The sequence below is a fragment of the Loxodonta africana genome, chromosome 10 (genome assembly GCF_030014295.1).
Source record: "Loxodonta africana isolate mLoxAfr1 chromosome 10, mLoxAfr1.hap2, whole genome shotgun sequence".
In the NCBI taxonomy this organism is placed as follows: Eukaryota; Metazoa; Chordata; class Mammalia; order Proboscidea; family Elephantidae; genus Loxodonta; species Loxodonta africana.
The window spans coordinates 88,002,677-88,029,573 of NC_087351.1; the positions used below are offsets into that span (position 1 = coordinate 88,002,677).

Genomic DNA, 26,897 nt, shown 5'->3' on the forward strand with positions numbered 1-26,897 from the left:
ATGAAATGGAATGCATAAGCATTGGTATCCTAGGCATTAGTGAGCTGATGATATTAGCCATTTTGAATGGGACAATCATATGGCCTACTACGCCGGGAACGACAGCTTGGAGAGGAATGATGTTGCATTCATTGTCAAAAAGAACACTTCAAGATCTATCCTGAAATACAGCGCTGTCAGTGATAGGATAATATCCATACACCTACAAGGAAGACCAGTTAATGCAACCGTTATTCAAGTTCACGCACCAACCACTAAGGCCAAAGATGAAGAAATTGAAGATTTTTACCAACTCCTGCAGTCTGAAATTTATCAATGCATTGGTAATTACTGGCGATTGGAATGCGAAAGTTGGAAACAAAGAAGAAGAATTGGTAGTTGGAAAATACAGCCTTGGTGATAGAAATGCTGCCGGAGATCACGTGATAGAATTTTGCAAGACCAACAACTTCTTCATTGCAAATACCTTTTTTCACCAACAGCAGCTATACACATGGACCTCGCCAGATGGAGTACACAGGAATCAAATGGACTACATCTGTGGGAAGAGATCATGAAAAAGCTCAAAGTCATCAGTCAGAACAAGGCCAGAGGCCAACTGTGGAACAGACCATCAATTGCTTGTATGCAAGTTCAAGTTGAAACTGAAGAAAATTAGAACAAGTTGGCGAGAGCCAAAGTACAACCTTGAGTATATTGCACCTGAATTTAGAGACCATCTCAAGAATAGATTTAATGCGTTGTATACTAATGACCAAAGACCAGAGAGGTTGTGGAATGACATCCAGGACGTCATACATGAAGAATGCAAGAAGTCATTAAAGAGACAGGAAAGAAAGAAAAGACCAAAATTGATGTCAGAAGAGACTCTGCAAGTTGCTCTAGAATGTCGAGTAGCTAAAGTGGAAGGAAGAAATGATGAAGGAAAAAAGTTGAACAGGAGATTTCAAAGGGCGGCTCGAAAAGACAAAGTGTTCTAATGACATGTGCAAAGAGCTGGAGATGGAAAACCAAAAGGGGAGAACATACTCTGCATTTCTCAAGCTGAAAGAACTGAAGAAGAAATTCAAGCCTCAAGTTGCTATAGTGGAAGATTCTATGGGGAAAATATTAAATGACTCAGGAAGCATCAAAGGAGGATGGAAGGAATACACAGAGCCATTATACCAAAAAGAATTAGTCAACATTTAACCATTTCAGGAGATACCATATGAGGAGGAACCAATAGTACTTCAGGAAGAAGCCCAAGCTGCACTGAAGGCATTTGTGAAAAACAAGGCTCCAGAAATTCATGGAATACCAATTCAGATGTTTCAACAAACGAATGCATTGCTGGAAGTACACACTTGTCTACGCTGAGTAATTTGGAAGACAACTACCTAGCCAACTGACTAGGAGACATCCATATTTATGCCTAGTCCCAAGAAAAGTGATCACACCAGATGTGGAAATTATTAAACAATATCATTAATATCACACGCAAGCAAAATTTTGCTGAAGATCATTCAAAAGCTGCTGCAGCAGTATATTGACAGGAACTGCCAGAAATTCAAGCCAGATTCAGAAGAGGACGAAGAACCAGGGGTATCATTGTTGATGTCAAATGGATCCTGGCTGAAAGCAGGGAACACCAGAAGGATGTTGACCTGTGTTTTATCGACTATGCAAAGGCGTTCGACTCTGTGGATCAAAACAAATTATGGATAACAGTGCAAAGATCGGGTATTCCAGAACACTTAACTGTACTCATGAGGAACCTGTACATAGATCAAGAGGCAGTCATTCAGACAGAACAAGAGGCCACTGAGTGGTTTAAAGTCAGGAAAGGTGTGCGTCAGGGTTGTATCCTTTCACCATACCTATTCAGTCTATATGCTGAGCAAATAATCCGAAAAGCTGAACTATATGAAGAACTGAACATCAGGATTGGAGGTGACACAGCCTTCCTTGCTGAATGTGAAGAGGACATGAAGGACTTATTGATGAAGATCAAAGACCACAGTCTTGAGTATGAATTACATCTCAACATAAAGAAAACAAAAATCCTCACAACTGGACCAATAAGCTGCATCATGATAAACAGAGAAAAGATTGAAGTTGTCAAGGATTTCATTTTACTTGGATCCACAAGCAACAGCCATGGAAGCAGCAGTCAAGAAATCAAAAGACACATTGCATTGGGTAAAGCTCCTGCAAAAGACCTCTTTAAACCGTTGAAAAGCAAAAATGTCACCTTAAAGACTAAGGTGCGCCTGACCCAAGCCATGGTGTTTTTAGTCGCCTCCTATGCATGTGAAAGCTGGATGGTGAGTAAAGAAGACCAGAGAAGAATCAATGCCTTTGAGCTGTGGTGTTGGAGAAGAATATTGAATATACCATGGACAGCCTAAAAAACGAACAAGTCTGTCTTGGAAGAAGTACAACCAAAATGCTCCTTAGAAGCAAAGATGGCGAGATTAGGTCTTGCATACTTTGGACATGTTTTCAGGAGGGATCAGTCCCAGGAGAAGGATATCATGCTTGTTAAAGTAGAGGGTCAGTGAAGAAGAGGGATACCCTCGATGAGATGGGTTGACACAGTGGCTGCAACAACGGGCTTAAGCATAACGACAATTGTGAGGATGGCGCAGGACCAGACAGTGTTTTGTTCTGTTGTACATAGGGTCGCTATGAGTCAGCTCTGACTCGACGGCACGTAACAACAACCACATCTTTTTAATAGATGATCATGACAGTCTGTACTTGAGGGGCACTAAACAAAGGGAATTTTTGAGATTTTAGATAGAAAATGATAGATAAATCAGGACCTAAAATTATATAGGAAAAGGTTGTGATAACTTTTTTTAAATACAAATCTGTTCATGCCTTCTAAAACCTTTAAATACCTCCCTAGGCTTAAAAATTATAGGCTCTTGATACGACCTTCAAGGCCTCTAAGTATCTGGCCCCAGGTGACATTCTAGAATCCCATTTCCCCCCTTACACCTTGTAATTCAGCTATATCGCATCATACCATTGCACACTCCATGCTTTTGTGCCTGTGTATAAGTTCTGGTGTTCAGCTAGAAAACTCTCGTCCGCTTGTACCTCCGATTTATCTTCCAAGACTCTGCTTAGACATTGCCTCCTCCAAGAAGCCTTGCCTAACAAAGTGCCCTGCAGTGTCTCCTCCTTCACCCTGTTCCATACTTATTTCATTATATATTTTTTCCTATCGTGTTGGTGACACATTGTTTACATGTGTACTTCTCTACTACTCTCTGAGCATACCTTCTTGAATTTTTAATAGCCACTGTATCCCCCTCCCTGCCTCACTCCTTTTCTGCCAAACCACTTCTCTAGACCTCCCAGATCCTTTCCTAACCATTTGCCTTTGCACCTGCTCTGTTCTGTGTCTGAAATACCTTTCTCATGTTATTTTATCTGCCACATTACTGACATCTTTTATGACAAAAGTCAAGTATTATTTCTTTGATGAAGTTTTTCCTAACTCTTCCAGGCTGAGTGAGCCTCCCACTCCCTCCAGCTCTCTGTTCATCACTCTGCAGTAGCACCTGTGTGTTGTCTGGTACCTGTTTATGCGTCTGTCTCCCCCACTGGACTGGAAGCTCCCTGAGGATGGCAACACTGTCTCTGTCATTTCTGCCCCTCCAGTGCATAGTAGCATCTTTAGCTTTTAAAGGATGTTCAGGAAATGTTTGTTGAATGAACTAATGGTACTTGTTTTAATTGCCTTTTGGTGGCCTGAGAATAGGCTTCTCAATGAATTTTGCTTGGTAAGGGCTGAATAGCCCTTAGAATTATTGCAAACTATTTGCAGGTGGAAATGGGGACTAGGACCATCACTCCAGCTTCAAAAACCATGTCAGCTTAAAAATCAATAAAAGTTTCCTTTCCGCCTCTACTTGGCTCTTATGTGAGGGTAAATTTTTAGTAGCCCTCGTGGTGCAGTGGTTAAGAGCTTGGCTGCTAACCAAAAGGTCAGCAGTTTGAATCTACCAGTGGCTCCCTGGAAACTCTACGGGGCAGTTCTACTCTGTCCTATAGGGTTGCTATGAGGCAGAATAGACTTGACAGCAGTGGGTTTTTTGGTTTTTTTTTGGTGTAAAAATCTTTGTTTTAGAAATAGTTAATCACAGAAGCTTTTCTGAACGTTTCCTTTTCTATTTCTTGTTATTACCTGGTTCCCTTCTGGAAACTGAGGAATTTTGTGGATTTAATGGCAATAGAATTTTCTGGTGTGAAATAAGCAGTGACTTTCTTTGACATAGTGAAATACGGCCCAAGTTCAGAGGTCTCCTTCCCCGCTTCGTACTTGCATTCAATTTTAATAAACCGAGTGCATCTGGAGTTTCTTAAGTTGTTGACTGTCTTCTTGGCTTTTGTGGTTCTAATTCCACTTCCTGTCAACCCTGGGATTTTGTGTGCTTCATTAACCTCTCCCCATCAGACATGATTTTGTATACGTGTGTATATTTGTGTGAGCCTTTTTGACTCCCACCCACTCCTGTCCTCCCCTGGGGTTTAAGTTACAAGAATAAGCAGTGTTTTTTTGTTTGTTTTCCTCTTCTCATTTGTTTTAGAGTAAACAGGAATTGAGAGCTTCCCAGATGATTTTGGCTTAAACAGAGTCTTGGTGCTCTCAGGGGAAGCCAGTAGTCCAGAGATGGGGTTCAATATATTGTCAGTTGTTCCTCCCCTTCCATTTTATGGACCCCCTCTACCAGGAGAAGGATATCATGCTTGTTAAAGTAGAGGGTCAGTGAAGAAGAGGGATACCCTCGATGAGATGGGTTGACTATTTATGTCTTTCTGTCCTGTGGTTCTTTCCCACCCTACTACCTATAGAGTCCAGCTATGTTTCTAGGTACCATAAATGTTTCCATTCATTTGTTTATTTATGCCTTTAACTTTTTTTAAGTTCTTGCTGTGTACAAGACATAGTTTACCCTTTCACCAATGCATTACCACCAAGAGTTTGTTCCTCTCAAAATTTTACATGGGTTGATAAATATATCTGCGTTGTATTGTTAGTGTTTAAATGTACCCTCACACACACTACCTGAAACTTAGCCATTTCATCGTTTTTTATAAATGTCTACATTTGGAAAGGACCTCAGAGAATAATTAGACTAGGTGAAGAAATGGAGACCCTGAGAAGTTAAGACTCCTGCCCCAGGTTCTAGAGCTAGCGAGTGAGAGAACTCGATGAGAACTACCCTTCAGATTTCTTATAGCTGCTTAGCTTGGAGAAAAGAGGCATGATGAGTTTTGGCAGTCAAGTCATCTTGATCTTGGGACTCTTGAATCAGAATATTTAATGCCTCTTCCAACAAAACAGATTTTTGACAATCTAATTTTTTGCCTTCCAAGTTGTAAAAATATATGCTTAAACAGCATCCTTTTAAATATGCTTGGGAAATTGGCACTGTGAGGTAACAGGCTATGAGAACAGCTTTTTTGACCAGTTGAAGAAAAACTGAGCCAAAAACAACAGGATGTTAGTTGTCCTTGAAAGATGTTATTGCTGACAGTGGTTTTATCTATGTGTGAGAAGATGGGTAAAGTGACAGGATATGACCTCTGTTCTTTCTAGCCTGGTCTCATGGAGCAGCTGTGGTACCACTTGTAGAATTGATCAGACTGACCCTGTTTAGATCAGAGACCAGTGACATGTTTGCTCAGGACAAACTTTGCCCAATTCATCTCTCTGTTGAGTGAATGCCAGTTTGGCCGCCTGTTGCTACTGTTCTTGACCATTTCACAGGTAAACTATTGGAGGGAAAATGTCCATAAATATTTGTTGAAGGAATGAAAGTGTGCGATATACGTTCTCCAGTAATATAAACCACTTGGCCAGTGAAACAGTAGTGAAGGTCATCAATCTATTCCCTTTTTGAGATAGTCTCCTTTTTTGGTTTACCCTGTGCTCCTCTTAGATGAGAAGGGAAGTTTACTGTAGAAGGGACTTAATGTAGGAAGTACCTACTGTGTGTCAAGCACTTTTCATTGGTTACTTAGTCCTCTCAACAATTTTGTTGTTAATTATTACCCATGTTTTGTTGACAAAAAAAAAAAAAAGACTCAGGAAGGTTGAATGATCTGCCCTAGGTCATGCAGCTGATAAATGGCAAGGCCAAGTGTGGGAGCCAGATGGCTCTGGCTTTCTCCACCCACATAAAGAAAAGCTCTGATGAGGCCGGCCATTTTTGGTATGCCCCATATCCTGGATTCTCCCTCTGCTCTCCTGTAACTGGATCTCAGGAAAAATGATATCATCCTTTCTAGCAGATCAGGCCTAAAAAGGACACTCTTTCTGCTCTAGTCAACAGTATCTAATCCTAGATATTCCTTTCAAATCCACCTTTACATTTGGTGGCCAGACCATATGATTTATTAGACTAGTTAACAAATTGGCTCTGGGCTTTTTTTTTTTTTTTTAAAGCTCATTTTCCCCTGGGATCTTGCTTTGCTTGTTTTCTGAATTCTCTTTCTGGACCCTAGATAAAGACTTCTTCTTAGCTTTTCAACTCAAATTCAAAGCTAAGGTGAAAAGAATTTCCTTCTAAGATAGCATTTGAGTAACAGTGAGTACTGGCTGATGTCAGCACTTTGCATTGTCTCCGAGAGTACAGCTTTAGCTGGGACTTTATTTCTGGGGAGGGTTAGTGAATTGATTCCAAAATTAGTGGTGTGACATGTTTAGTAATCTCTTAGGCCTTGGATGAATTATTATTTTCTCTTTATCAAAAAAATTTTTTTCTCCCTTCATAAAAAAAAAAAAAATAGGCTATCTTTTATCAGATTTTTCCCTTAATATGTCTTTAATATATAAAATTCTTAATGAGAGTTTCTCTTATGTTCTTTATGCTTGGTGGCTTGATGAATTTTTCAGGTCTTACTGTCAAGGTTATTTTGGGAGGAATAGCTGAAAATTATTTTGTCTTAAAAATTGTACAGTGTTTTCATTAAAAAAAAATTTTTTTTTTCTTTATTTCTTGATTACGTCCCTATGTGCTAGCTGTGGTTCAGGCTGCTTGGTACATAGCAGTGAATGAGGCGTGCTCCCTGCCCTCAGGTGTTGGGGAGGGCAGATGTGAAATGATAAACGACAGCACTGGTAGTAACTCAGGTGTTAAGGGGATACGTGGGAATTGCCAGCAATATGTAAGGGAGACAGGAAAACCATTTCTAGCACAGAGAACATGATATGCAGAAAACAGTGCTGTGACAGGATGTGACATTTTTTGAAATGGTCCAGAAGTTCAGTGTGACTGGATATAGCTTACATAGGATGAGGGGGAGGGGCAGGATATGAGGTTATGAAGGTAGATTGGGGCCAGATTATAAAGGGCTGACAAGTGGAAATCCATCCTGGAGATAACACAACTACTGGAGGTTTTTGAGCAGAGGAGCAATAAGATTATCACTGTTTTTTTTCTTTAATTTATAGCATGATGTGATTGAAAGCTTAGGCATGACAGAATTACAACACAGGAAATAATGTATAATATTACCAGAACTGACTAATTTTAAATCCTCTAGGAGTCAACCTGACATCAGTGTCCATTGCTGGGCCAATTCGTTGCCTAGCTCTATCTGACTATTAGATTTATATTTTAGAAAGGTGGAGATTGGACTACAGCCTGGAGAGACTAGTGCTAGGGAAAGACCCAAGCTAAAGAAATGACTTAGAAGGTAAGAGACATGCATCAATACTGTATACTTAACATGTGATCCAGTAATCCCACGCATAGGTATTTACCCAAGAGAAATGAAACAATGTGTTCACACAAATACCTGTGTATGAATGTTTATAGCAGCTTTATTCTTAATCACCAAAAACTGGAAACAATTCAAATGCCCATCAGCTGTTGAGTGGATAAACAAATTGTAGGGTGTCTGTATAATGGAATACTATTCTGCAGTACAAAGGAACGAGCTCCTGACACATGCACCCACACAGATAGATCTCAAAAGTGTAACACTAAATGGAAGGAGCCAATCTCAAAAGGCTTTTATTTGACTTTCTGGAGAAGGCAGAAATCAGACAGAAGTCAGATCAGTGGATGCCTATGGAGTGAGGATTGACTGCAGACAGGTACAAGGGAACGTAAGTGATGGAATTGTTTTATATCCTGATACAATTCTATACATTTATCAAAACTCACTAAACTGTATGCTTTAACAGGGTGAATTTTATTGTATGTAAATTATACCTCAATAAACCTGTCTTAAAACCAAAAACTGATAGATACAACAGCATAAATGGACCTCACAAACAGGCTAAATGAAAGAAGCCAGAATCAAAAGAGTATATACTGTATGCTTCCATTTATATGAAATTCTAGAATAGGCAAAACTAATCTATGGTAAAAGAAATAAGAATAGTGGTTGTCTGGAGGTGAGAGGGGCAGTTTTTACTAGGAAGGAGCACAGGGGTCTTTCTGGGATAATGGAAGTGTTCTGTGTCTTGATAAAGTGTGGATTACATGAATTATGCAATTATACTAATAAAATTGTACACGTAAGGTCATTCCATTTCACTATATGTAAGTTATACCTCAAAAGGGAGTAGAGAAGAGAGAATGGATTAAAGAGAAAGGGCAGGAAGAAATCTGATGATGTGTGCTGGATTTGGGAGGTGGTAAAGAGACTATTTCTAGCTTTGGAGACTGGTAGATGGAGTACCATTTTCCAAGAAGAATAAGAGGAAGCCAAACAGGTTTTGGGGAGAGATAACAAGTATTGGTTTAAGTGTCAGTACCTATGGGATGTCCTAGTGAAGATATCTAGACGACGATTGGAATTATGATTTTGGTGTCCGGAAGACACTTGACTGAAGATATAGATTTAAATGTCGTTATCATAATATTAATTGCAGCCACAAGAATGCATGAGATCACCCAAAATAGAAGTAGAATTGAGAAGGAAAGAGACCTTAGGATACTACCCTGAGCAAACCTGCCATTGAATAGCTGGGCAGAAGAGAAGGAATCAAAGAAGAAGAGGAAAGAGGAGGAGAATCAGCAGAGAGCAGTGCTCTGGAACTCAAGGGAGAAGAAAGTTTTAATAAGTAAGGGATGGTCAACAGTTTCAGATGCTTGGGCTTCGTAGTAAGGCGGTCTTCAGTGAGCTTAGTGCAAACAGTTGAGGATTAAAGAGTGAGAACAGAAGCAAATACTTAGGGGTTGTTAAAGATTGCTTTTTCAGGAAGCTGCATTAAAAAAAATAGGGAGATAATGGTGCTAGTGTAAACTAGGAGGTGGAGTCAAACTTCTTACCACTCACTAGAATAATTTTTGAATTTGTTGTGGTTTGGCTGCGGGCCGAAGGAAATAATATTTCTTACCAAGGAAAACGGTCTTGCAGAAATGTTGTTGGATAAGGTGGTAGCAACAGTCCTTCAAAAATACTTGCTCTTCTGTCATGATAAAGACAACACAGAGGAACAAAGAGAGAAGAGCAGGGGTCCAGTAATGGTCAGAACTGGAAAAGTCTGGGTTGTTTGCATCCACTAATGACAGGAACATTGGGTATCTCATCCTGGACACTGAATTTTTGAAATTCTAGATACTGCCATTGTGCTAAAACATATAACATTAGAAGGTGAGGAAGTTTAATATTCTCAGAACAACCTACGGCTCTTTTTTGCCTTACCTTATAGAACCTTTACTGTCCACAGAAAAGACCCATCTTTAGTTTTGTTTTTGTTGTTAGGTGCTGTTTGAGTCGGTTCCAACTCATAGCAACCCTGTGGACACCAGAGCAAATGCTGCCTGGTCCTGTGCCACACTTACAGTCATCGCTATGTTTGAGCCCATTGTTGGCAGCCACTGTGTCAGTCCATCTCATTGAGGGTCTTCCTCTTTTTCATTGACCCTCCACTTTACCAAGCATGATGTCCTTCTCCAGGGACTGGTCCCTCCTGGTAACGTGTCCAAAGTACGTGAGACGAAGTCTTGCTATCCTCGATTCTAAGGAGTGTTCTGGCCATACTTCTTCCGAGACAGATATACTTGCTCTTCTGGCGGCTCGAGGTATATTCAGTACTCTGCCAGCACCATAATTGAAAGGCATCACTTCTTCTTAGGTCTTCCTTATTCCTTGTCCAGCTTTGACATGCATATGAGGTGATTGAAAATACCTTGGCTTGGGTCAGGCTCACCTTAGTCCTCAAGGTGACATCTTCTCTTTTTAACACTTGAAAGAGGTCTTTTGAAGCTGATTTGCCCCAGCGTAGTGTGTCCTTTGATTGCTTGACGGCTGCTTTCATGGGTGTTGATTGTGGATCCAAGTAAAATGAAACCCTTGACGACTTCAGTCTTTTCTCCGTTTATCATCATGTTGTTTATTGGTCCACTTGTGAGGATTTTTGTTTTCTTTCTGTTAGTATAATCCATACTGAAGGCTGTTGTCTTTGATCTTCATCAGTAAGCGTTTCAAGACCTCTTTGCTTTTGTCAAGCAAGGTTGTGTCATCTGTATAACGCAGATTGTTAATGAGTCTTCCTTCAATCCTGATGCCCCGTTCTTCTTCATATAGCCTAGCTTCTTGAATTATTTGCTCAGCATACAGATTGAGTAAGTATGGTGAAGGGATACAACCCTGACGCACATCTTTCCTGTTTTTAAACCACGCAGTATCCCCTTTTTCTGTTCCAGCACTGGCCCTTGATCTAGGTACAGGTTCTGCATGAGCACATAAGTTTAAAGATCATTATAAGGACTCTAGTAACCCGCCAAGGACACAAATTATTTTTCTTTAGCTGAGGTTTTCACCCCATTCCTCTCGCCCTACTCCAGCCTCTTAAATGAACTGGGTTTGCAGTGTGCTGTAATGTTGTACACATGAGTATGTTTCTTCTCCCCCTCCTAAGCGTCGGAAGATCCAAGCCCTATCCCAGGTGCAGGTGTAGTTAGATTTGAGGCTCAATCTCGTAGTTTGGGTACACTCCACAGAGATGGGATAGCACTGACAGATTTTATTCACTTGAAGGAAAATTCAGTTGGGGCTATGAAGGGCGTGTTCTCTCTTTGGGTCTTTTATTTATTTATTTATTTTTCTTACCTCCCCAAGATACTGGTTCTCAGCCTGCCAACTGAGATTCTTCAAATTTGCCTCTGACTTGCGGAAATAGTTACGTAAATGTGACAGCTGCTTAATGTGAGGTGTTTAAACAGCGGGTCTCTTTGATTGTTATTCTAAATTTGTCTTCACTTGTGGCCAGTTCTACAGACCGGCTCAACATGTGCATTGATTGTTATTTCCAGCCTGTTCCTCATACTGTTAGTAATAACAGTACCAGCTTCTGAAACATTCGAATCCTGTGCTTTAGCTTGGAAAAACTGAAGACAGTGTTTTTCTTCTCCAATCAAACTTACTTTGTATCCTCTTTCTTGTGTAATGATGTAGATTTTGCAGTTAGTTTTCATTTTCAGTGTCTTATTTAGTGCTATATGCCAAAAGATTTTTCTCAGGTTAAGGGGAGTATATTCTCTGGAATTATTGAAGATTAGGTAAAATATTCAGAAGAATGTAGTAGGCATAAAAGCTATGAGTTTGTTTCCAAAAGAGGATAGGTGAAAGAGCTTCCTTTACATTTTAAAGTACTGTATAGATAATATGTGATTTTTATATGTGATTTTTATATAGTTACATGAAGGTGAAGCCCATCTCAAACTCTTTTATAGTTTATAATTGTTTTTGAAAATTAAACAGAAGCCTAAATAATTACCATGAAAGCCAATTCATTCATGGAAACTTTTCCCTGGAAGAAATTAGAATACACATGTCTGCTTGAATCCATATTGCATAAATAGGAATTCTGGACTTAGGGTTCCTGAACATCCATACGTTAGCAAGCGGTGATGAATAGAGAGGGTAAAGGAAACCAAAGGATGCTAAGGAAACCTCAGAGATAAATGATTCTCACAGTGAATGAATGGTAGAGTTAAGAGAAGGACGCAGATCTAGACTTCTAGGATTCTTAATACTGCATCGTGTAACTTCAGACTTCCTGTGTTCTAGAAGAGAGCCTTTCTGGCCTTTTTTTAAGAAGTCTACATTTATTTTTCTATGTTTTTAAGAGGATGGGAAAATGAAAGAAGGAATCCTTTTTGAAGTAAGGAAATTTGTTTCAGAAGAAATTTCTAGGAAATACTTGGATGTGTGCTGTGGGTCTGAGCTCATCATATGACCTATAGTCAATCTGTAGGGAAGCTAGTCTTCTCTCTTGGAGAAAAGGTCTAAAAATTTTATTTGAAAGACAAAAGGGTGGAATGTTTGGGAGTGTGTGGGACTTCTGAGTCTGATTTTTTTTTTTCAATTGTGCTTTAGGTGACAGTTTACAGCTCAAGTTAGTTTCTCATACAAAAATTTAAACACATATTGTTATGAGACTATAGTTAGTCTCCCTATAATGTGACAGCACGTTTCTCCTTTCCACCTCAGATTTCCCATGTCCATTCAGTCAGCTCCTATCCCTTTCTGCCTTCTCATCTCGCCTGTGGACAGTAGCTGTCCATTTAGTCTTGTGTATCTACTTGAACTAAGAAGCACACTCTTCACGGGTATCATTTTGTGTTTTATAGTCCAGTCTAATCTTTGTCTGAAGAGTTGGCTTCAGGAATGGCTTCAGTTCTGGGTTACAGAGCGTCTGGGGGCTGTATCTTCTGGGAATCCTGTAGTCTTATGCAGACCATTAAGTCTGGTCTCTTTATGTGAATTTTCTCCTGCTCCATGAGGGACTCTCTGTTCCCTGTCAGGGTGGTCATTGGTGGTAGCTGGGCACCATCTAGTTCTTCTGGTCTCAGGCTGATGGAGTCTCTGGTTTATGTGGTCTTTTCTGTGTCTTGGGCTAATATTTTCCATGTGTCTTTGGTGTTCATCATTCTTCTTTGCTCCAGGTGGGTTGGGACCAATTGATGCATCTTAGATGGCCACTTGCTGCCTTTTGAGAACCCAGATGCCACTCACCAAAGTGGGATGGAGAACATTCTCTTAATAAACTTTGTTATGCCAACTGACCTAGATGTCCCCCGAAATCATATTCCCCAGAAACCATGGTCCCCAGACCCCTGCCCCTTCTACTCTGTCCCTCAAAGTGTTTGGTTGTGTTCAGGAAACTTCTTAGCTTTTGGTTTACTCCCGTTGTGCTGACTTCCTCTGTATTATGTGTTGTTCTTCCCTTCACCTAAGATAATTCTTGCCTACTATCTAGTTGGTGAATTCCCCTCTCTTTCCCTCCTCACCTTCATAACCATCACAGAATGATTTCTTCTGTGTTTAAACCTTCTTTGAGCTCTTTTAGTAGTGATCTCACACAATATTTGTCTTTTTGCAACGGACTAATTTCACTCAGCATAATGTCTTCTAGATTCATCCATGTTACGAGATATTTTGCAGATTCATCATTATTCTTTATCGTTGTGTAGTATTCCATTGTGTGAATATACCATAGTTTATCCGTTTGTCCGTTGTTGGGCACTTAGGTTGTTTCCATCTTTTTGTGAACATATTATGAACAGTGCTACAATGAATATGTGTATGTGTATATCTATTTGTGTGAGGGGTCTTATTTCTCTAGGATGTATTCCAAGGAGTGGAATTGCTGTATTGCATGGTATTTCTGTTTCTAGCTTTTTAAGGAAGCACCAAATCAATTTCCAAATTGGTTATTCCATTTTACATTCCCACCAGCAGTGAATTAGTGTTCCAATCTCTCCACAGCCTCTCCAGCATTTATTATTTTGTGTTTTTTGGATTAATGCTAGCCTTGTTGGGGTGAGGTGGTATCTCATTGTGGTTCTGATTTACATTTCTCTAATGGCTAGTGATCGTGAGCATTTCCTCATGTATCTGGTAGCTGCCTGAATGTCTTCTTTGGTGAAGTGCCTGTTCATATCCTTTGCCCATTATTTAATTGGGTTATTTGTATTTTCGTTGTTGAAATTTTGCAGTATCTTGTAGATTTTAGAGATTAGACCCTGATTGGATCTGTCGTAGCCCAAAATTTTTCTCAGTCTGCAGGTTGTGTTTTTATTCTTTTGGTGAAGTCTTTTGATGAGCATAAGTGTTAGATTTTTAGGAGCTGCCAATTATCTAGTTTATCTTCTAATGTCTGTGCATTTTTAGTTATGTATTAGGGCTCCTAGGATTGTCCCTATTTTTTCTTCCTGACCTGTATCGTTTTATATTTTATATTTAGGTCTTTGATCCATTTTGAGCATATTTTTGTGCATGGTGTGAGGTATGGGTCTTGTTTCATTTTTTTGCAGATGGATTTTCAGTTATACCAGTACTGTTTGTTAAAAAGACTGTCTTTTCCCCATTTAGCAGACTTTGGGCCTTTGTCAAATACCAGCTGCTCATAGGTATATGAATTTACATCTGGCTTCTCAGTTCTGTTTCATTGGTCTCTGTATCTGTTATACCAGTACTGGGCTGTTTTGACTACTGTGTCCATATAATAGGTTCTAAAATCAGGTAGTGTGAAGTCTCCCACTTTGTTCTTCTACAGTAATACTTTACTTACCCCGGGCCTCTAATCTTTCCATATAAAGTTGGTGATTTGTTTCTCCATCCCATTAAAAAATGTCTTTGGAATTTGGATCGGGATTGCACTGTCTATAGATCACTTTGGGTAGAATAGACATTTTCACAGTATTCAATCTTCCTATCCACAAACAAGGTATGTTTTTCCACTTATGTAGTTCTCTTTTGGTTTCTTGCAGTAGTGTCTTGTAGTTTTCTTTGTATAGGTCTTTTATGTCTCTGGTTAGATTTATTCCTAACTATTTTATCTTCTTGGGAGCTATTATAAATGGTATTGATTTGGTGGTTTCCTCTTCGAAGTTCTCTTTGTTGGTGTAGAGGAATCCAACTGATTTTTGTATGTTTATCTTGTGTCCTAATATTTTGTTGATATCTGCCTAAATCAGTTTCAGTAGTTTTCTTGTGGATTCTTTGGGATTTTCTGTGTATAAGATCATATCATCTGCAAACAGGGATACTTTTACTTTTTCCTTACCAATTTGGACACCTTTTATTTCTTCTTCTTGCCTATTTGCACTAGATAGGACCTCCAACACAATGTTGAAAAAGAGTGGTGAAAAAGGGCATCCTTGTCTGGTTCCCGTTCTCGAGGGGAATGCTTTCAGACTCTCTCCATTTAGAATGACGTTGGCTGTTGGCTCTGTATAAATGCCCTACATTGATGGTTTTTCTAATGTTGAGCCATCCCTGCATACCTGGTATGAATTCCACTTGGTCACGGTGAATTATTTTTTTTATATGTTGTTAAATTCTATTGGCTAGAATTTTATCGAGGATTTTTGCATCTATGTTCATGAGGGATATTGGTCTGTAATTTTCTTTTTTTGTGGTGTCTTTACCTGGTTTTGGTATTAGGGTTATGCTGGCTTCATACAACGGGTTCAGGAGTATTCCATCTTTTTCTATGCTCTGAAATACCTTTAGTAGTAGTAGTGTTAACTGTTCTCTGAAAGTTTCATAGAATTCTCCTATGAAGCTGTTCCGTGTTGGAAAATTTTTAATTACGCTTTCAATCTCTTCTTTTGTTATAGGTTTATTTAGTTGCTCCACCTCTGTTTGTGTTAATTTAGGTAGGTACTGTGTTTCTAGAAATTCGTCCGTTTCCTCTAGGTTTTCAAATTTGTTGGAGTACAATTTTTTGTAGTATTCTGATATGATTCTTTTAATTTCAGTTGGGTCTGTTGTGATACCACCTGTCTCATTTCTTATTTGGGTTATTTGCATCCTCTTCTGTTTTTCTTTTATCAGTTTAGCCAATGGTTTATCGATTTTGCTGATCTTTTCCAAGAATCAGCTTTTGGTCTTGTTGATTGTTTCAATTGTTTTTCTATTCTCTATTTCATTTAATTCTGCTCTCATTTTTATTATTTTCTTTTTTGTGGTGCCCATGGGCTTCTTTTGCTGCTCTCTTTCTATTTGTTTGAGTTGTTGGGTTAATGTTTTGATCGTGGCCCTTTTTCCTTTTTGGATATGTGCATTTCTTGCTATATATTGACCTCTGAGCACTGCTTTTGCTGTGTCCCAAAAGTTCTGGTCTATAGAATGTGTTTTCATTCTCATTTGATTCTGTGAATTTCTTCTGTCTTTAATATTTTCTATAACCCAGTAGTTTTTGAGCATGGTGTTGTTTGGTTTCTATGTATTTTTTTTTTTTCCTTTGCTTTTTCTGTTATTGATGTCTACTTTATGGTTTTATGGTCAGAAAACATGCTTTGTAATATTCTGATGTTTTGGATTCTGTTAAGGCTTTTCTTGTGGCCTAACATATGGTCTATTCTTGAGAACGTTCCATGTGTGTTGGAAAAGAAAGTATACATGGCTGCTGTTGGGTGGAGTGTTCTGTATATGTCTATGAGATCAAGTTGGTTAATTGTGGCATTTAGATCTTGTGTGTCTTTATCTTGCTTCTTTCTGGATGTTCTGTTCTTTACTGAAAGTGGTGTATTTAAGTCCCCTACTCTTATTGTAGAGCTGTCTGTTTCTCTTACAGCACTGTTAGAGTTTGTTCTATTTGTTTTGGAGCCGTTTTGTTTTGTGCGTAACTATTTATTATGGTTGTGACCTCCTGGTATTGACCCTTTAATCGTTATATAGTGTCCTTCTTTATCCTTTATGGTGGATTTTGCTTTAAAGACTATTTTGTCAGAGATTAATATTGCCACTCCTGCTCTTTTTGATGGTTGTTTGCTTGGTATATTTTTTCCATCCTTTGAGTTTTAATTTGTTTGGGTCTTTGAGTCTAAGATGTGTCTCTGTAGACAGTATATAGACAGATCGTGTTTTTTTTAACCCATTGTACCACTCTCCATCTCTTTATTGGTGCATTTAGTCCATTTACATTCAGCGTAATTATTGATAGGTATGAGTTTAATGCTGTCATTTTGATGTCTTTTTTTGTGTGTGTTGTTGACAGTTTCTTTGTATCACTTAATTTTCTGTGCTGAATCATTTTTATGTATTTTCATCTTTTTTATTGTTGATTTTGTATTTGCTGAGTCTTGTTTTTTCTTCCGTTTTATTCTGATGTGTTGATTTGTTAGTTTTCTTTGTGGTTGCCTTAATATTTACCTCTATTTTTCTAAGTTTAAACCAATCTTTTATTTCTTGATATCTCCTTGACTTCCTCTCCATATGAAAGTTCTATGACTACATTTTTAGTCCCTCTTTTTTGTTTTAATGTTGTCATCTTTTACATATTGATGTCTCTGTTTCCCTATTTTCAGTGTTTTAGCTTTGATTTATTTTTGTGACTTCCCTATCTGGGTTGATACCTGGTTGTTCTGTCCTGTGTTCTAGTCTTGGGTGGTAATCTGGTGTTATTGATTTTCCAAATGGAGGACTCCCTTTAATATTTCCTGTAATCTTGGTTTTTGTTTTTGTTTTTGTTGATGAAAACCCTAGAGTTTATCTTGAAATGCCCTAATTTCACCATCATATTTGCGAGGCAATTCTGCTGGATATATAATTCTTGGCTGGCAATTTTTTTCCATTCAAGGATTTATATATGTCATGTCATTGACTTCTTGCCTGCATGGTTTCTGCTGAGTAGTCAGAGCTTAGTCTTATTGACTGTCCTTTGTAGGTGACTTTTCATTTATGCCTAAAGCCAGTCTTAAAATTCTCTCTTTATCTTTCGTTTCGGCAAGTTTGATTATAAAATGTCTTGGCGACTTTCTTTTGGGATCTGCCTTATGTGGGTTTTGATGAGCTTCTTGAGTAGATATCTTCTCTTCTTTCAGGGGAGTTTTCTGCCAAGAAGTCTCAAGCCTTCAACAATTCTCTCTGTATTTTTGGTTATCCCCCTGTTCTGGTACTCCAATCACTCAAGAGTCCCACATAATTCTTAGGATTTCTTCATTTGTTTTTAATTATTTTATCAGATTTTTCCTCAAATAAGGTGGTGTCAAGTGCTTTATCTTCAATCTCACTAATTCTGACTTCTGTTGCCTCAGTTCTGCTCCTATGACTTTCTATTGAGTTATCCAACTCTGAAATTTTATTATTAATCTTTTGGATTTCTGTTTGCTGTGTCTTTATGGATTCCTGCAGCCTGTTAAATTTGTCATTATGCTCTTATATAACCTTCTTAAGTTCCTCTGTTGGTTTGTCTGTGTGTTCCTTGGTTTGTTCTGCATTTTGCCTTATCTCCTTCCTGATCTCTTGAAGGGCTCTGTATATAAATCTTTTGAATTCTACATCCAGCAATTCCAAAAAGTTGTCTTCCTCTGGGAGATTTCCTGGTTCTTTGTTTTGGTCACTTGCTGAAGCCATCATAGTCTGTCTCTTTATGTGATTCTATATTGACTGTTATCTCTGAGCCATCAGTGATTATATTTTATGTTTGCTTACTGTGTCCTAGCTTCTTGTTTTGTTTTGTTTTGGTATACCCAAATAGGTTGGTCATGTGTGGCTGCTTTGATTATTGACATCTTTGAAGCTCTCGCATCCTGTCACCAAGTGGTTAGATCTGTTACTAGGTACGTGAGCCCAGGGATCCGTTTACTTTTCTTGTGTGGATTTAGATGAGGTGTCCAGGTCATCGGTCATCGAGTGTGTGGTGCAGGCTCTCACCTACAGTCATAGACAGGCAGGGGTGATTGGAGTAGGCACAGGTATCTGACTGCAGTAGGTGGTCATGTGCTGAACAAGGCAGGGGGCTGACGGCTGTCCCTGAGTGCCTGTGTGGTAGGCATGTTCCTATTCCCTTGGGCACATAGGTGGGTGGCTTTTGCAACCGGACTTTGGGCACCCAATGCTGTTGGTTGTAGGGGCTGGGAGGTACCACTTATTCTCGGACACCTATCATGGGTGGCTAGGTGGAGCCACCAGTCCTCAGGCCCCTGATGTGGGTAGATGAGGACCCTGCTTAATGGGAGGGTGGTATCAAATGTCATGAATCTGCCACCGCCCCTTATAGCAGATACAGATGAAAATAGGTGTCAGGTATATACTGTGTTATACAGTTCTAATGAGGACCTGTGCTGTTGAAATGGTCCCACACAGGCCTGAGCAGCGATGAAAGGCATTCAAAGTCTGTGGACCCCTTATGCCTGTGCCTAGGCAAAGGGGCTGTGCTTTCCTTGAGTTCTCGGGTTAGGGGAGCTGGCAGATTATTTTTTCCTGTTTATTAATCTGTTCCCTCTCTAAAGTCAGGAGAATGGCTCAGGGAGCACCAGGGTCACAGTTCTGGCCCAGGGGATGCTGCGATCACTGAAGCCGGATCAAGATCCAGAGCAGAGTGGGGAGGGGGCAGGTAAATGGGAGAGAGGCACTTCCCAAAGAGGGGAAGGTTTTTTTGATCCATGCAGTAGGTTAGATGTTTATACTTATCTTTCACCAATTCAGTGCCACTTTTCCCTGGTTCTAGAGGCTCGGGCAGTCTCTCTGTTGCTGGGTTTCTCCCAATGTGGAAAACCCATCCCGAGTGCTACTGCTTGGCTCAGCCTATGCACGCCAGCCTATCCAGCCTGCAGGGTGCTAGCCAGGTCAGGTCTGGCAAGTCCTCACTGCTTTTGATCTGTCACTCCCTCCCCCTGCTATTCAGTCCAACTCCTCAGCTTTGTCTTTGATGTCCAGGGCTCCCTAGATTGTCATATATAATCAGTTCACTGGTTTTTTGGGGTCTTTGTTGTAAGAGGGATGACAGGAAGCATCTGACTACTCTGTCATCTTGGCCCCGCCTCCTGAGCTGATATGTTTGATATATGTATACTAAGGTGGACTACTGAGCTACTGTGATTTCTGTAGAGAGGTTCTCATTGTAATATTAAGAGTGATGTTTGCCAGCAGAGACTCTGAAGTTAACCTCTCATCCCTGAATTTGTTACATAAAACAAGGTATTCTGGGAGAAAGGCTGCTTGTGGTTCTTGTTTTGCTCCATGCAACAGACAGGAAGCTAGAGAGTGAGAATCAGTGAAGAATCCAGAAGCCATGGAAACTTGATCCTCAGGCTCCCTCCACTCTTTAATAACATTAGATAACTAATGTTATGATGACTTGTCACAGTCCTTCTGCTCTGCTGCCATCGGCTCCCTCCTTTCCCTTCTTTCTTTCTGTCTTTTTTGATCCATGGTATTTTCTTTTCTTTTTTGTACTTTAGATAAAGGTTTACAGAACAAACTAGCTTCTCATTAAACAATTAACACACATGTTTTTTGTGCCATTGGTTACCAACCACATGACATGTCAGCACTCTCCCTTCTTGACTTTCGGTTCCCTGTTATCAACTTTCCTGTCCCCTCCTACCTTCTAGTCCTTGCCTCTGGGCTGGTGTGCCCCTTTAGTCTCATTTTGTTTTATGGGCCTGCCTAATCTTTGGCTAAAGGCTGAGCCTCAGGAGTGACTTCATTACTGAGCTAAAAGGGTGTCCGGGGGCCGTACTCTCGGGTTTTCTCCAATCTCTGTCAGACCAGTGAGTCTGGTCTTTTTTTGTGAGTTATAATTTTGTTCTACATTTTTTCCCAGTTTTGTCTGAGACCCTCTATTGTGATCCCTGTCAGAGCAGTCAGTGGTGGTAGCTGGATACCACCTATTTATGCTGGACTCAGTTTGGTAGAGGTTATTTTATATCTCTAAAAGGAAATTGAAACCACAGAAGAAGAGAAAGAATAACTATATTTCATACTTAGATGTCTTCTTGACCTAGGTTACAGAAGGAGGATCTTAGTTTGGGAAAAATTGTGATGGAGGGATTCTAGAGAGATGCATTCTGCTGTTCTATCTTTCTGTTTTCCGAGTGTGGCGGGGAGAGGAGGGAGAAGAGTAATGGGGAGGACCATCCAAAGTAAGCTGAAAGCAACGTTGATATTGAATGTGCTTGTTTCATGCCTTTCCCCCACATTTTTTACTCATAAGCATAGGAGAATCATGCCTGTTAACTCTTCTAGAGTCAACTTGTCTGCTGTGTTGAATTCAGAAACGTCGATAGAGTGAATAATGCAAAGAGTGTAATTTTATAGGATTGTTGCCTTATTATCCCCAGAGCTTGATTAATTTCTTCAGAACTTGAAAGATTCTCTGCTTATACTTCCATTTACTACTTAAACTCAGCAAGTTTCTAGGCCTCTGATAGGATTTGATTAGATTGACTCTCCCAGATCTTTCTTAGGTTGGGACATGGAAAATGATCTTGTGTATTGTGTTGTATTGTATTTCCAGAACTGTATGGATTTGATGTGCTCATAGATTCTACTCTGAAGCCATGGTTGTTGGAAGTGAATCTCTCTCCTTCTTTGGCCTGGTAAGTCAGTTTCATTAACTAGAAGAGGCCAGACCTTCGAAGAGTAATACTAGAACATTTTTCTGGAGGATCATGTCTCTTGTACTAGGAGATTTTTTTTTTTTCCTAGTTTGTAGATAGAGATGACTAGAATTTCTAAATTTGAAGGGTTTTTTATGGTATGTTGTCAAAGTCAAAATGGCAAGAACCATGGATCCCGGTCTTCATCGTCAGTTTATAACATATGTTTTCTGTCCACTGGGCTTCTAAGGAATGGTTTTTACATTCATTGTTATTCTCAGTTTTATGTTTTTAAACTTTGTAGGTTTTCTGCTAAGTCTAAAGAAGTACATCAGGTACTACATTTCCTTTATTACCAAAGGTTTATATGAAATCAAATGCACATATGCTGTACAGGTGTACAGCTGGACCTAGGGTATTATAGATAATATTGGATCCACTTACCCTGTCCCATGACCTGGTATCCAAGATTAAAGTATAAAAACTTCAAGGACTATTTAGAAAAAAAAATTTTTTTAACCAACCTATTTTAGAAGAAGGAATGGGACGTATTTTTTAATACCAGAGAAGATTCTGCTTATATGCTCAGCTGCGGCCAGAATTTCTATTAGCTATATATTTTCTAAACAGAGAAGCCTAGAGATTTATGCCAAAGACCACCCAGCTGCTAAATTTTTAAAGGAAGAGAGATACTGGCAAAATGTCAAGTAATCAAATAAAGCCAGATAGACTACTTTGTGGGGTGGGAATTTGGCTTAACCACCTCAGTAGTAAGGTGGAGCAAAGTATTACAGATGCTTCAAATGTTAGGCTACAGTTCTTTCAAGACATCCTTTTGCACATTGCCCAGTGAGGTACATTATACAGTGAAACCTACGAGAGCTGGAACTCATGGAACTGCCTTGTTTTTCTGGGTCTCTCAAGTTTTCTGCCTTTGACAAGGTGCAGTCTTACCACTCTTCTGTTGCTCATTTCAGTGGAAGACATTTGGGTTTTCCTTCTCTGACATGTTTCCACCTTACACAGGTTCTAGCTTTCACAGGTTTCACTGTACGGTGTTAGAGAGCCCCAGACTGATGCACTGGCCACAGCAGCCAGAGTAGTCTGTTTCCTGGAGGCACATCTCAACATAGAAGCCATGGGGATCGGCAGCCACTGCCAGAGGGAGGCCTTTGGCTTCCTGTCCATGTTGTTTCTGTTTCCTTGCGGATTCCTGCTGCATCATCTGATGATGTTTTGGTATTACTAGTATCTTTTTGCCCTCATTTGTAAGCCTAAGAAGACTGACATAGAACAGAAAATGAAACCTTAAAAAAAGTAGAGATGGCCAAGGTTTCTTCTCCTATATGTGAATTTGATTTGACTGTTGCAGCTAAAAATAATTTGGATAACAGACACACTCATCAAAGAGTATATTAAAAGTCTGAACCTCTGAAATCCACAGTGATAATGGTGTTTTGACTTATACAAACTTTGAATTACACAAGACTTTCCAGAAGAAGTTAGGAAATCAGTGCCTTAGTGCACTGCTTGCCTTACAGGAGACATGTTAAACACTGGCGTTTTATTTCTAGTATATTTGCCTGGCTGTTTTGTGTTTTGTTTTGTTCTCTTTTCATGAATTTGATGTATATTGCTCATCATGGGCATTTGAAAACTTTACTATATTGAGGCCCGTTAGGGGGCAGCTATTCTGTTAACCTACAACATTATCAATTGCTCTCTTATTCTGTTCTGTTAGTGATGCACCTCTGGACCTAAAGGTTAAAGCCAGTATGATTTCAGATATGTTCACTATTGTAGGTGAGTAGTATGTTTTCTGAACTCCACTCATGTAAAAGCTTACCAGAGCATCAATCTTGTCCGGCTCTATAGGTGTTGCCAACTGGCAGCTCCTGAGCTATGCTGAATGTTTTGTCCTAAAAAATTATATTTTCAAGGAAGTGTTTATATGTTTCTACTCCCCCTGGCTCCATCCTGTCCTGAGGCTGAACCACAACTAAGGCTGAGACCTGGGGCACAGGAATTATGAGCTGAGGAAGAGAATTAAGCAAAGATCTGGAGAAAGCATATTTTTCTCTAAGCAGGGAAAGTGAAACTCACTGAAGAAGCCTTGTTAAAAATAAAGGAGACTGGCTACATTTCTGCTAGACAGTCTCTGCTGAGCTCAACACGATCCCTTCTGTAGTGGGCAGCCCAAGGAAGAAATCTCTTTTTGAGTAGATAAGCCAAAATTTTGAAATGGAGATGGGCGGTCAGGTAGGTATATTGTGGTTTTTTTTTTTTTTTTTTAAGTACACTAAAAAGAAATAATAAAATATATTTGAGATGAACTATTACATGGTGTACCAGCAAATGCTGAAAAACTTAGCTACTCTCTTCTCCCTTGGATGTGAATCTGTATCTTTTTAGGAAGGAAATGAAATGAGCACAAGTCCAATGTCTAAGCCATAGGTAATCTACAAAGCCTACTTTGAAAGCTGCCTGTAGACCACCATCAGCAGTTGCAGAAGCGGAGCGTGTAATAGGACAAGACCCCTCACTTACTTCTGGAATCCCCCAGTAAAAACATTTTCCAGACACCGTCCAGGAAGCCACTTTAAAATAACGAATTTTTACTGACAACCGTATGTTCTAAAATGGTGGTTTGCACCTTTACTCTGAAGTTCATTGAAAATCTAGATCTCTTTTTCAGTCAGAATCACGTTCAGCCGCCAACCAGTGAGGTTGATTGATCTGCACGTTCTCCGTGCATATTCTTGTTCTTGCCAGTTATCATGGCTCGAAGTTCAAGCAGAGTGTGTGTATGGGAGAGGCCGGCATAATCCCCCTGAAGCTGGATCTCTGTAATATGTTTGACAGTGACACTGTGTTTGTACACTGAAGGAGAGGTGCAGTGAAACCTGCTAATTTCTTAGCAAATGGGAGGTTTTAATGTTGCCCATTTCACATTCAGGATTTGTGTGCCAAGATCCTGCCCAGAGGTCATCAACCCGGCCAATTTATCCCACCTTTGAGACTTCCAGGAGAAACCCTTTTCAGAAACCTCAGGTAAGCAAATTTAGCAGCAGGGAGCCCAAAGGAGGCTTTCTAGAAAATGGCAGCTGATAGAAATGAGCCAGCTGAGGATGTGAGGTCACTGGGAGCAGGAGACTTTTGGGATCATCTAGACAGTAGGCAGTTCTATCCAGCTATGGCCAATAGCTTATGCTCTCAATGCTTTCAAACATATTTTCTCTCTGCTCTTTGTTTTTTTCTTTTCTCTGGGCTTCTTTTTTTTCATCATCTTTATTTTTTCCTTTCCTTCTTCTTAAAAATCACCTTTTTTCCCCTCAGATTGATATGGTCATAAACAAGGCACAGAGAAGGAGCCTACTAATTCCTGGCCATCACTCTACCACATTCTTTTTGATCTTCAAACTAGCATCAGAAGATGCCCAGCTGAAGTAGTATCTTCTCTACAAGGGATTGTCTTCAAAGGGACCCTCAGTGGCCATGAGGTTGATTGAGGTTAAATGAGATAGATAAATGCCTAAAGACACTTGAACGTGTTAGAAACCTCGATCGACCAAGTGCTGCTCCAGTCTTTGTGTACCCTGCATTTTTGTTCTCATTAAGCCAATCCGCTAATCATTCTAGCTACTCATTCCTTCAGCTAATCATTCCCTTCCTGTCTAGATCCTGCTAATTTCCACATCTACCTTTTTTTTTGCCCTAAAGATTTCTTCTCTGAAAGATCCACTTTCCTCCTTTCTCCCAATCTGGATTGATTACCTTACCTGCTGAGAAGGTTTGGAGATCTTTCTTATTAAATTTGTTCTACTCTGTCATGACCTTTGCTTTTCATTTCAACATATTTTAATTCTTCTACATTGCATTGTTTTGCATTCATTGGTTTGTTGCTTCGAAACTGTCCAGCACTCCTCTGCTATATTATGAGCACATTGAAGGGAGAAATAACTTCTTCTCCACTGCCCTCTCCTCTTGCCCTTCCTTCCTACACCTTTTACCCCTCTTTCTCCTCTTCTTCCTTTTGCTTGCTTATCTTATTTAGAGTAATGCTATTTCTGTCTGACAAGCTCATATACTGTTATTTATTTAGCTAACTTTTTGTTAGAACAGGGTCTGCAGAGTCAAATATCTGTAGGGATTGCAGGCAGGTAATACATATGAGTAAATAGGGCTGGGTATAATACAGCTTAGAGTGACGTGACTGAGGCAAGCTGGATAGTGCCTGCTTCATGTAAAAGGGGCTTTTGTACCAGCTCCTCATTGTCTTTCACAAGCATGGGCTAAGTGTTGTCAGATCTTGCTATTGTCAAGAGAAATCAGAAATTCTAATTCTTAAATAGTGGTAGTAAGTTCAATTTTTTTGAATATTTTGCAGGCCAGACATAACGGGTCCTTGGGCTGGGTTCAGTCTTTGAACTGCCTATCTGTGACCCTTGCTCTAGAATTTTTCCCTAATTAGTGTTGTGATTTGAAACAGGGTGTCCTCTATTTTAAGGGCACGATCTTGGCTTAGAGGTAAAACCAGGCAACATGTTTGTACTAGATCAGTATACTATCACAAATAAAAGAGTTTTTAAATTTTTTTAATAAGAGAAAGTAGAGGGTTAACCTAGGTTAAGAGCTATGGCTGTTAACCGAAAGGTCAGCAGTTCGAATCCACCAGGCATTCCTTGGAAACTCTATGGGGCAGTTCTACTCTGTCCTGTAGGGTCGCTGAGTCGGAATCGACTCAATGGTAGTGGGTTTTGGTTATATACTAGGAATACTTAATTTAGGCAATCACCATTCCTTTGCAAATTGTTTCCTGTAGCATCTGTGGCAAGCACAGTCTCCTCAAGCTCTTGTATAAAGGACTGTGAGTACTTCTGTATAGCTTTAACACAGTTTTTGCCAAGTTTTACTCTAGGGGTAGCTGATGTCAGTCTTGGATGAGCTGACCCCTTTTCTTAGCTTGCCTGTCAGTTTTATTGGTGACTTTTTGCAAGTCCTGGGCAATCTATTCACCATTTGTTGTGCTAACTAGCAGGAAATGGTGTAACTTTGTCCATAAGCAGCCTAGAGGACACTTGCTTAAAGGCAGAAGAAAGTCGGAATTAGTTTTTTTTTTATTGTGTGAAACAAATTTGTCAGGTGGAGTAGTTAACTTCAGGATCTTCAGTATCCGGTAATAAGATTGTGCTCTCAGTGATGAGAAGATGAAGCTGAAATACATACACCATAGGAGAAAGCCGTGTGAAAAATAATGATAAATGCTTCTCACCTTCCAGCCACAAAGTGTAGAGCTCTTACTTTGGATCTCTGCTTAGAGATCGTTTTTTCCTTTTTTATATGATAGATACAAAAGGTGGAATATAGGCACATTAGGAGAAGATAAGGCTTTATTCCATTTTTCTATCTTTTATAGCGTCCAGTATCTGCACAGTTTTACTCATCAAACGCCAAGCAGGTAAGTTCTGCATTGTTTGCAGACTTCATTAAAAGTTTATTTCCATTCCCCAAATGGAAAGCCTTTTCGCTTTATTTAGTCTTTCACAGTACATATTTTGTGCACCTGCATTTTGCACAGTTTGATAACATTAAGTAGTATAA

General features: G+C 39.6%; 1 protein-coding gene across 17 annotated transcripts in view; it reads left to right on the plus strand.

Annotated features, from left to right (window-relative positions):
* The window catches only part of TTLL5 (tubulin tyrosine ligase like 5), a 333,448-nt gene that overhangs the window by 76,199 nt on the left and 230,352 nt on the right, over positions 1 to 26,897 (plus strand). For 16 of the 17 annotated variants that reach the window (XM_010588760.3, XM_010588761.3, XM_064292769.1 and 13 more), the window contains 4 exons: positions 21,215 to 21,296; positions 23,038 to 23,099; positions 24,253 to 24,347; positions 26,713 to 26,754. In XM_010588760.3, coding sequence (XP_010587062.1) covers positions 21,215 to 21,296; positions 23,038 to 23,099; positions 24,253 to 24,347; positions 26,713 to 26,754 — 281 coding nt within the window. The remainder of the gene's footprint in view (positions 1 to 21,214; positions 21,297 to 23,037; positions 23,100 to 24,252; positions 24,348 to 26,712; positions 26,755 to 26,897) is intronic. The other variant, XM_023546382.2, reaches the window with a different exon arrangement.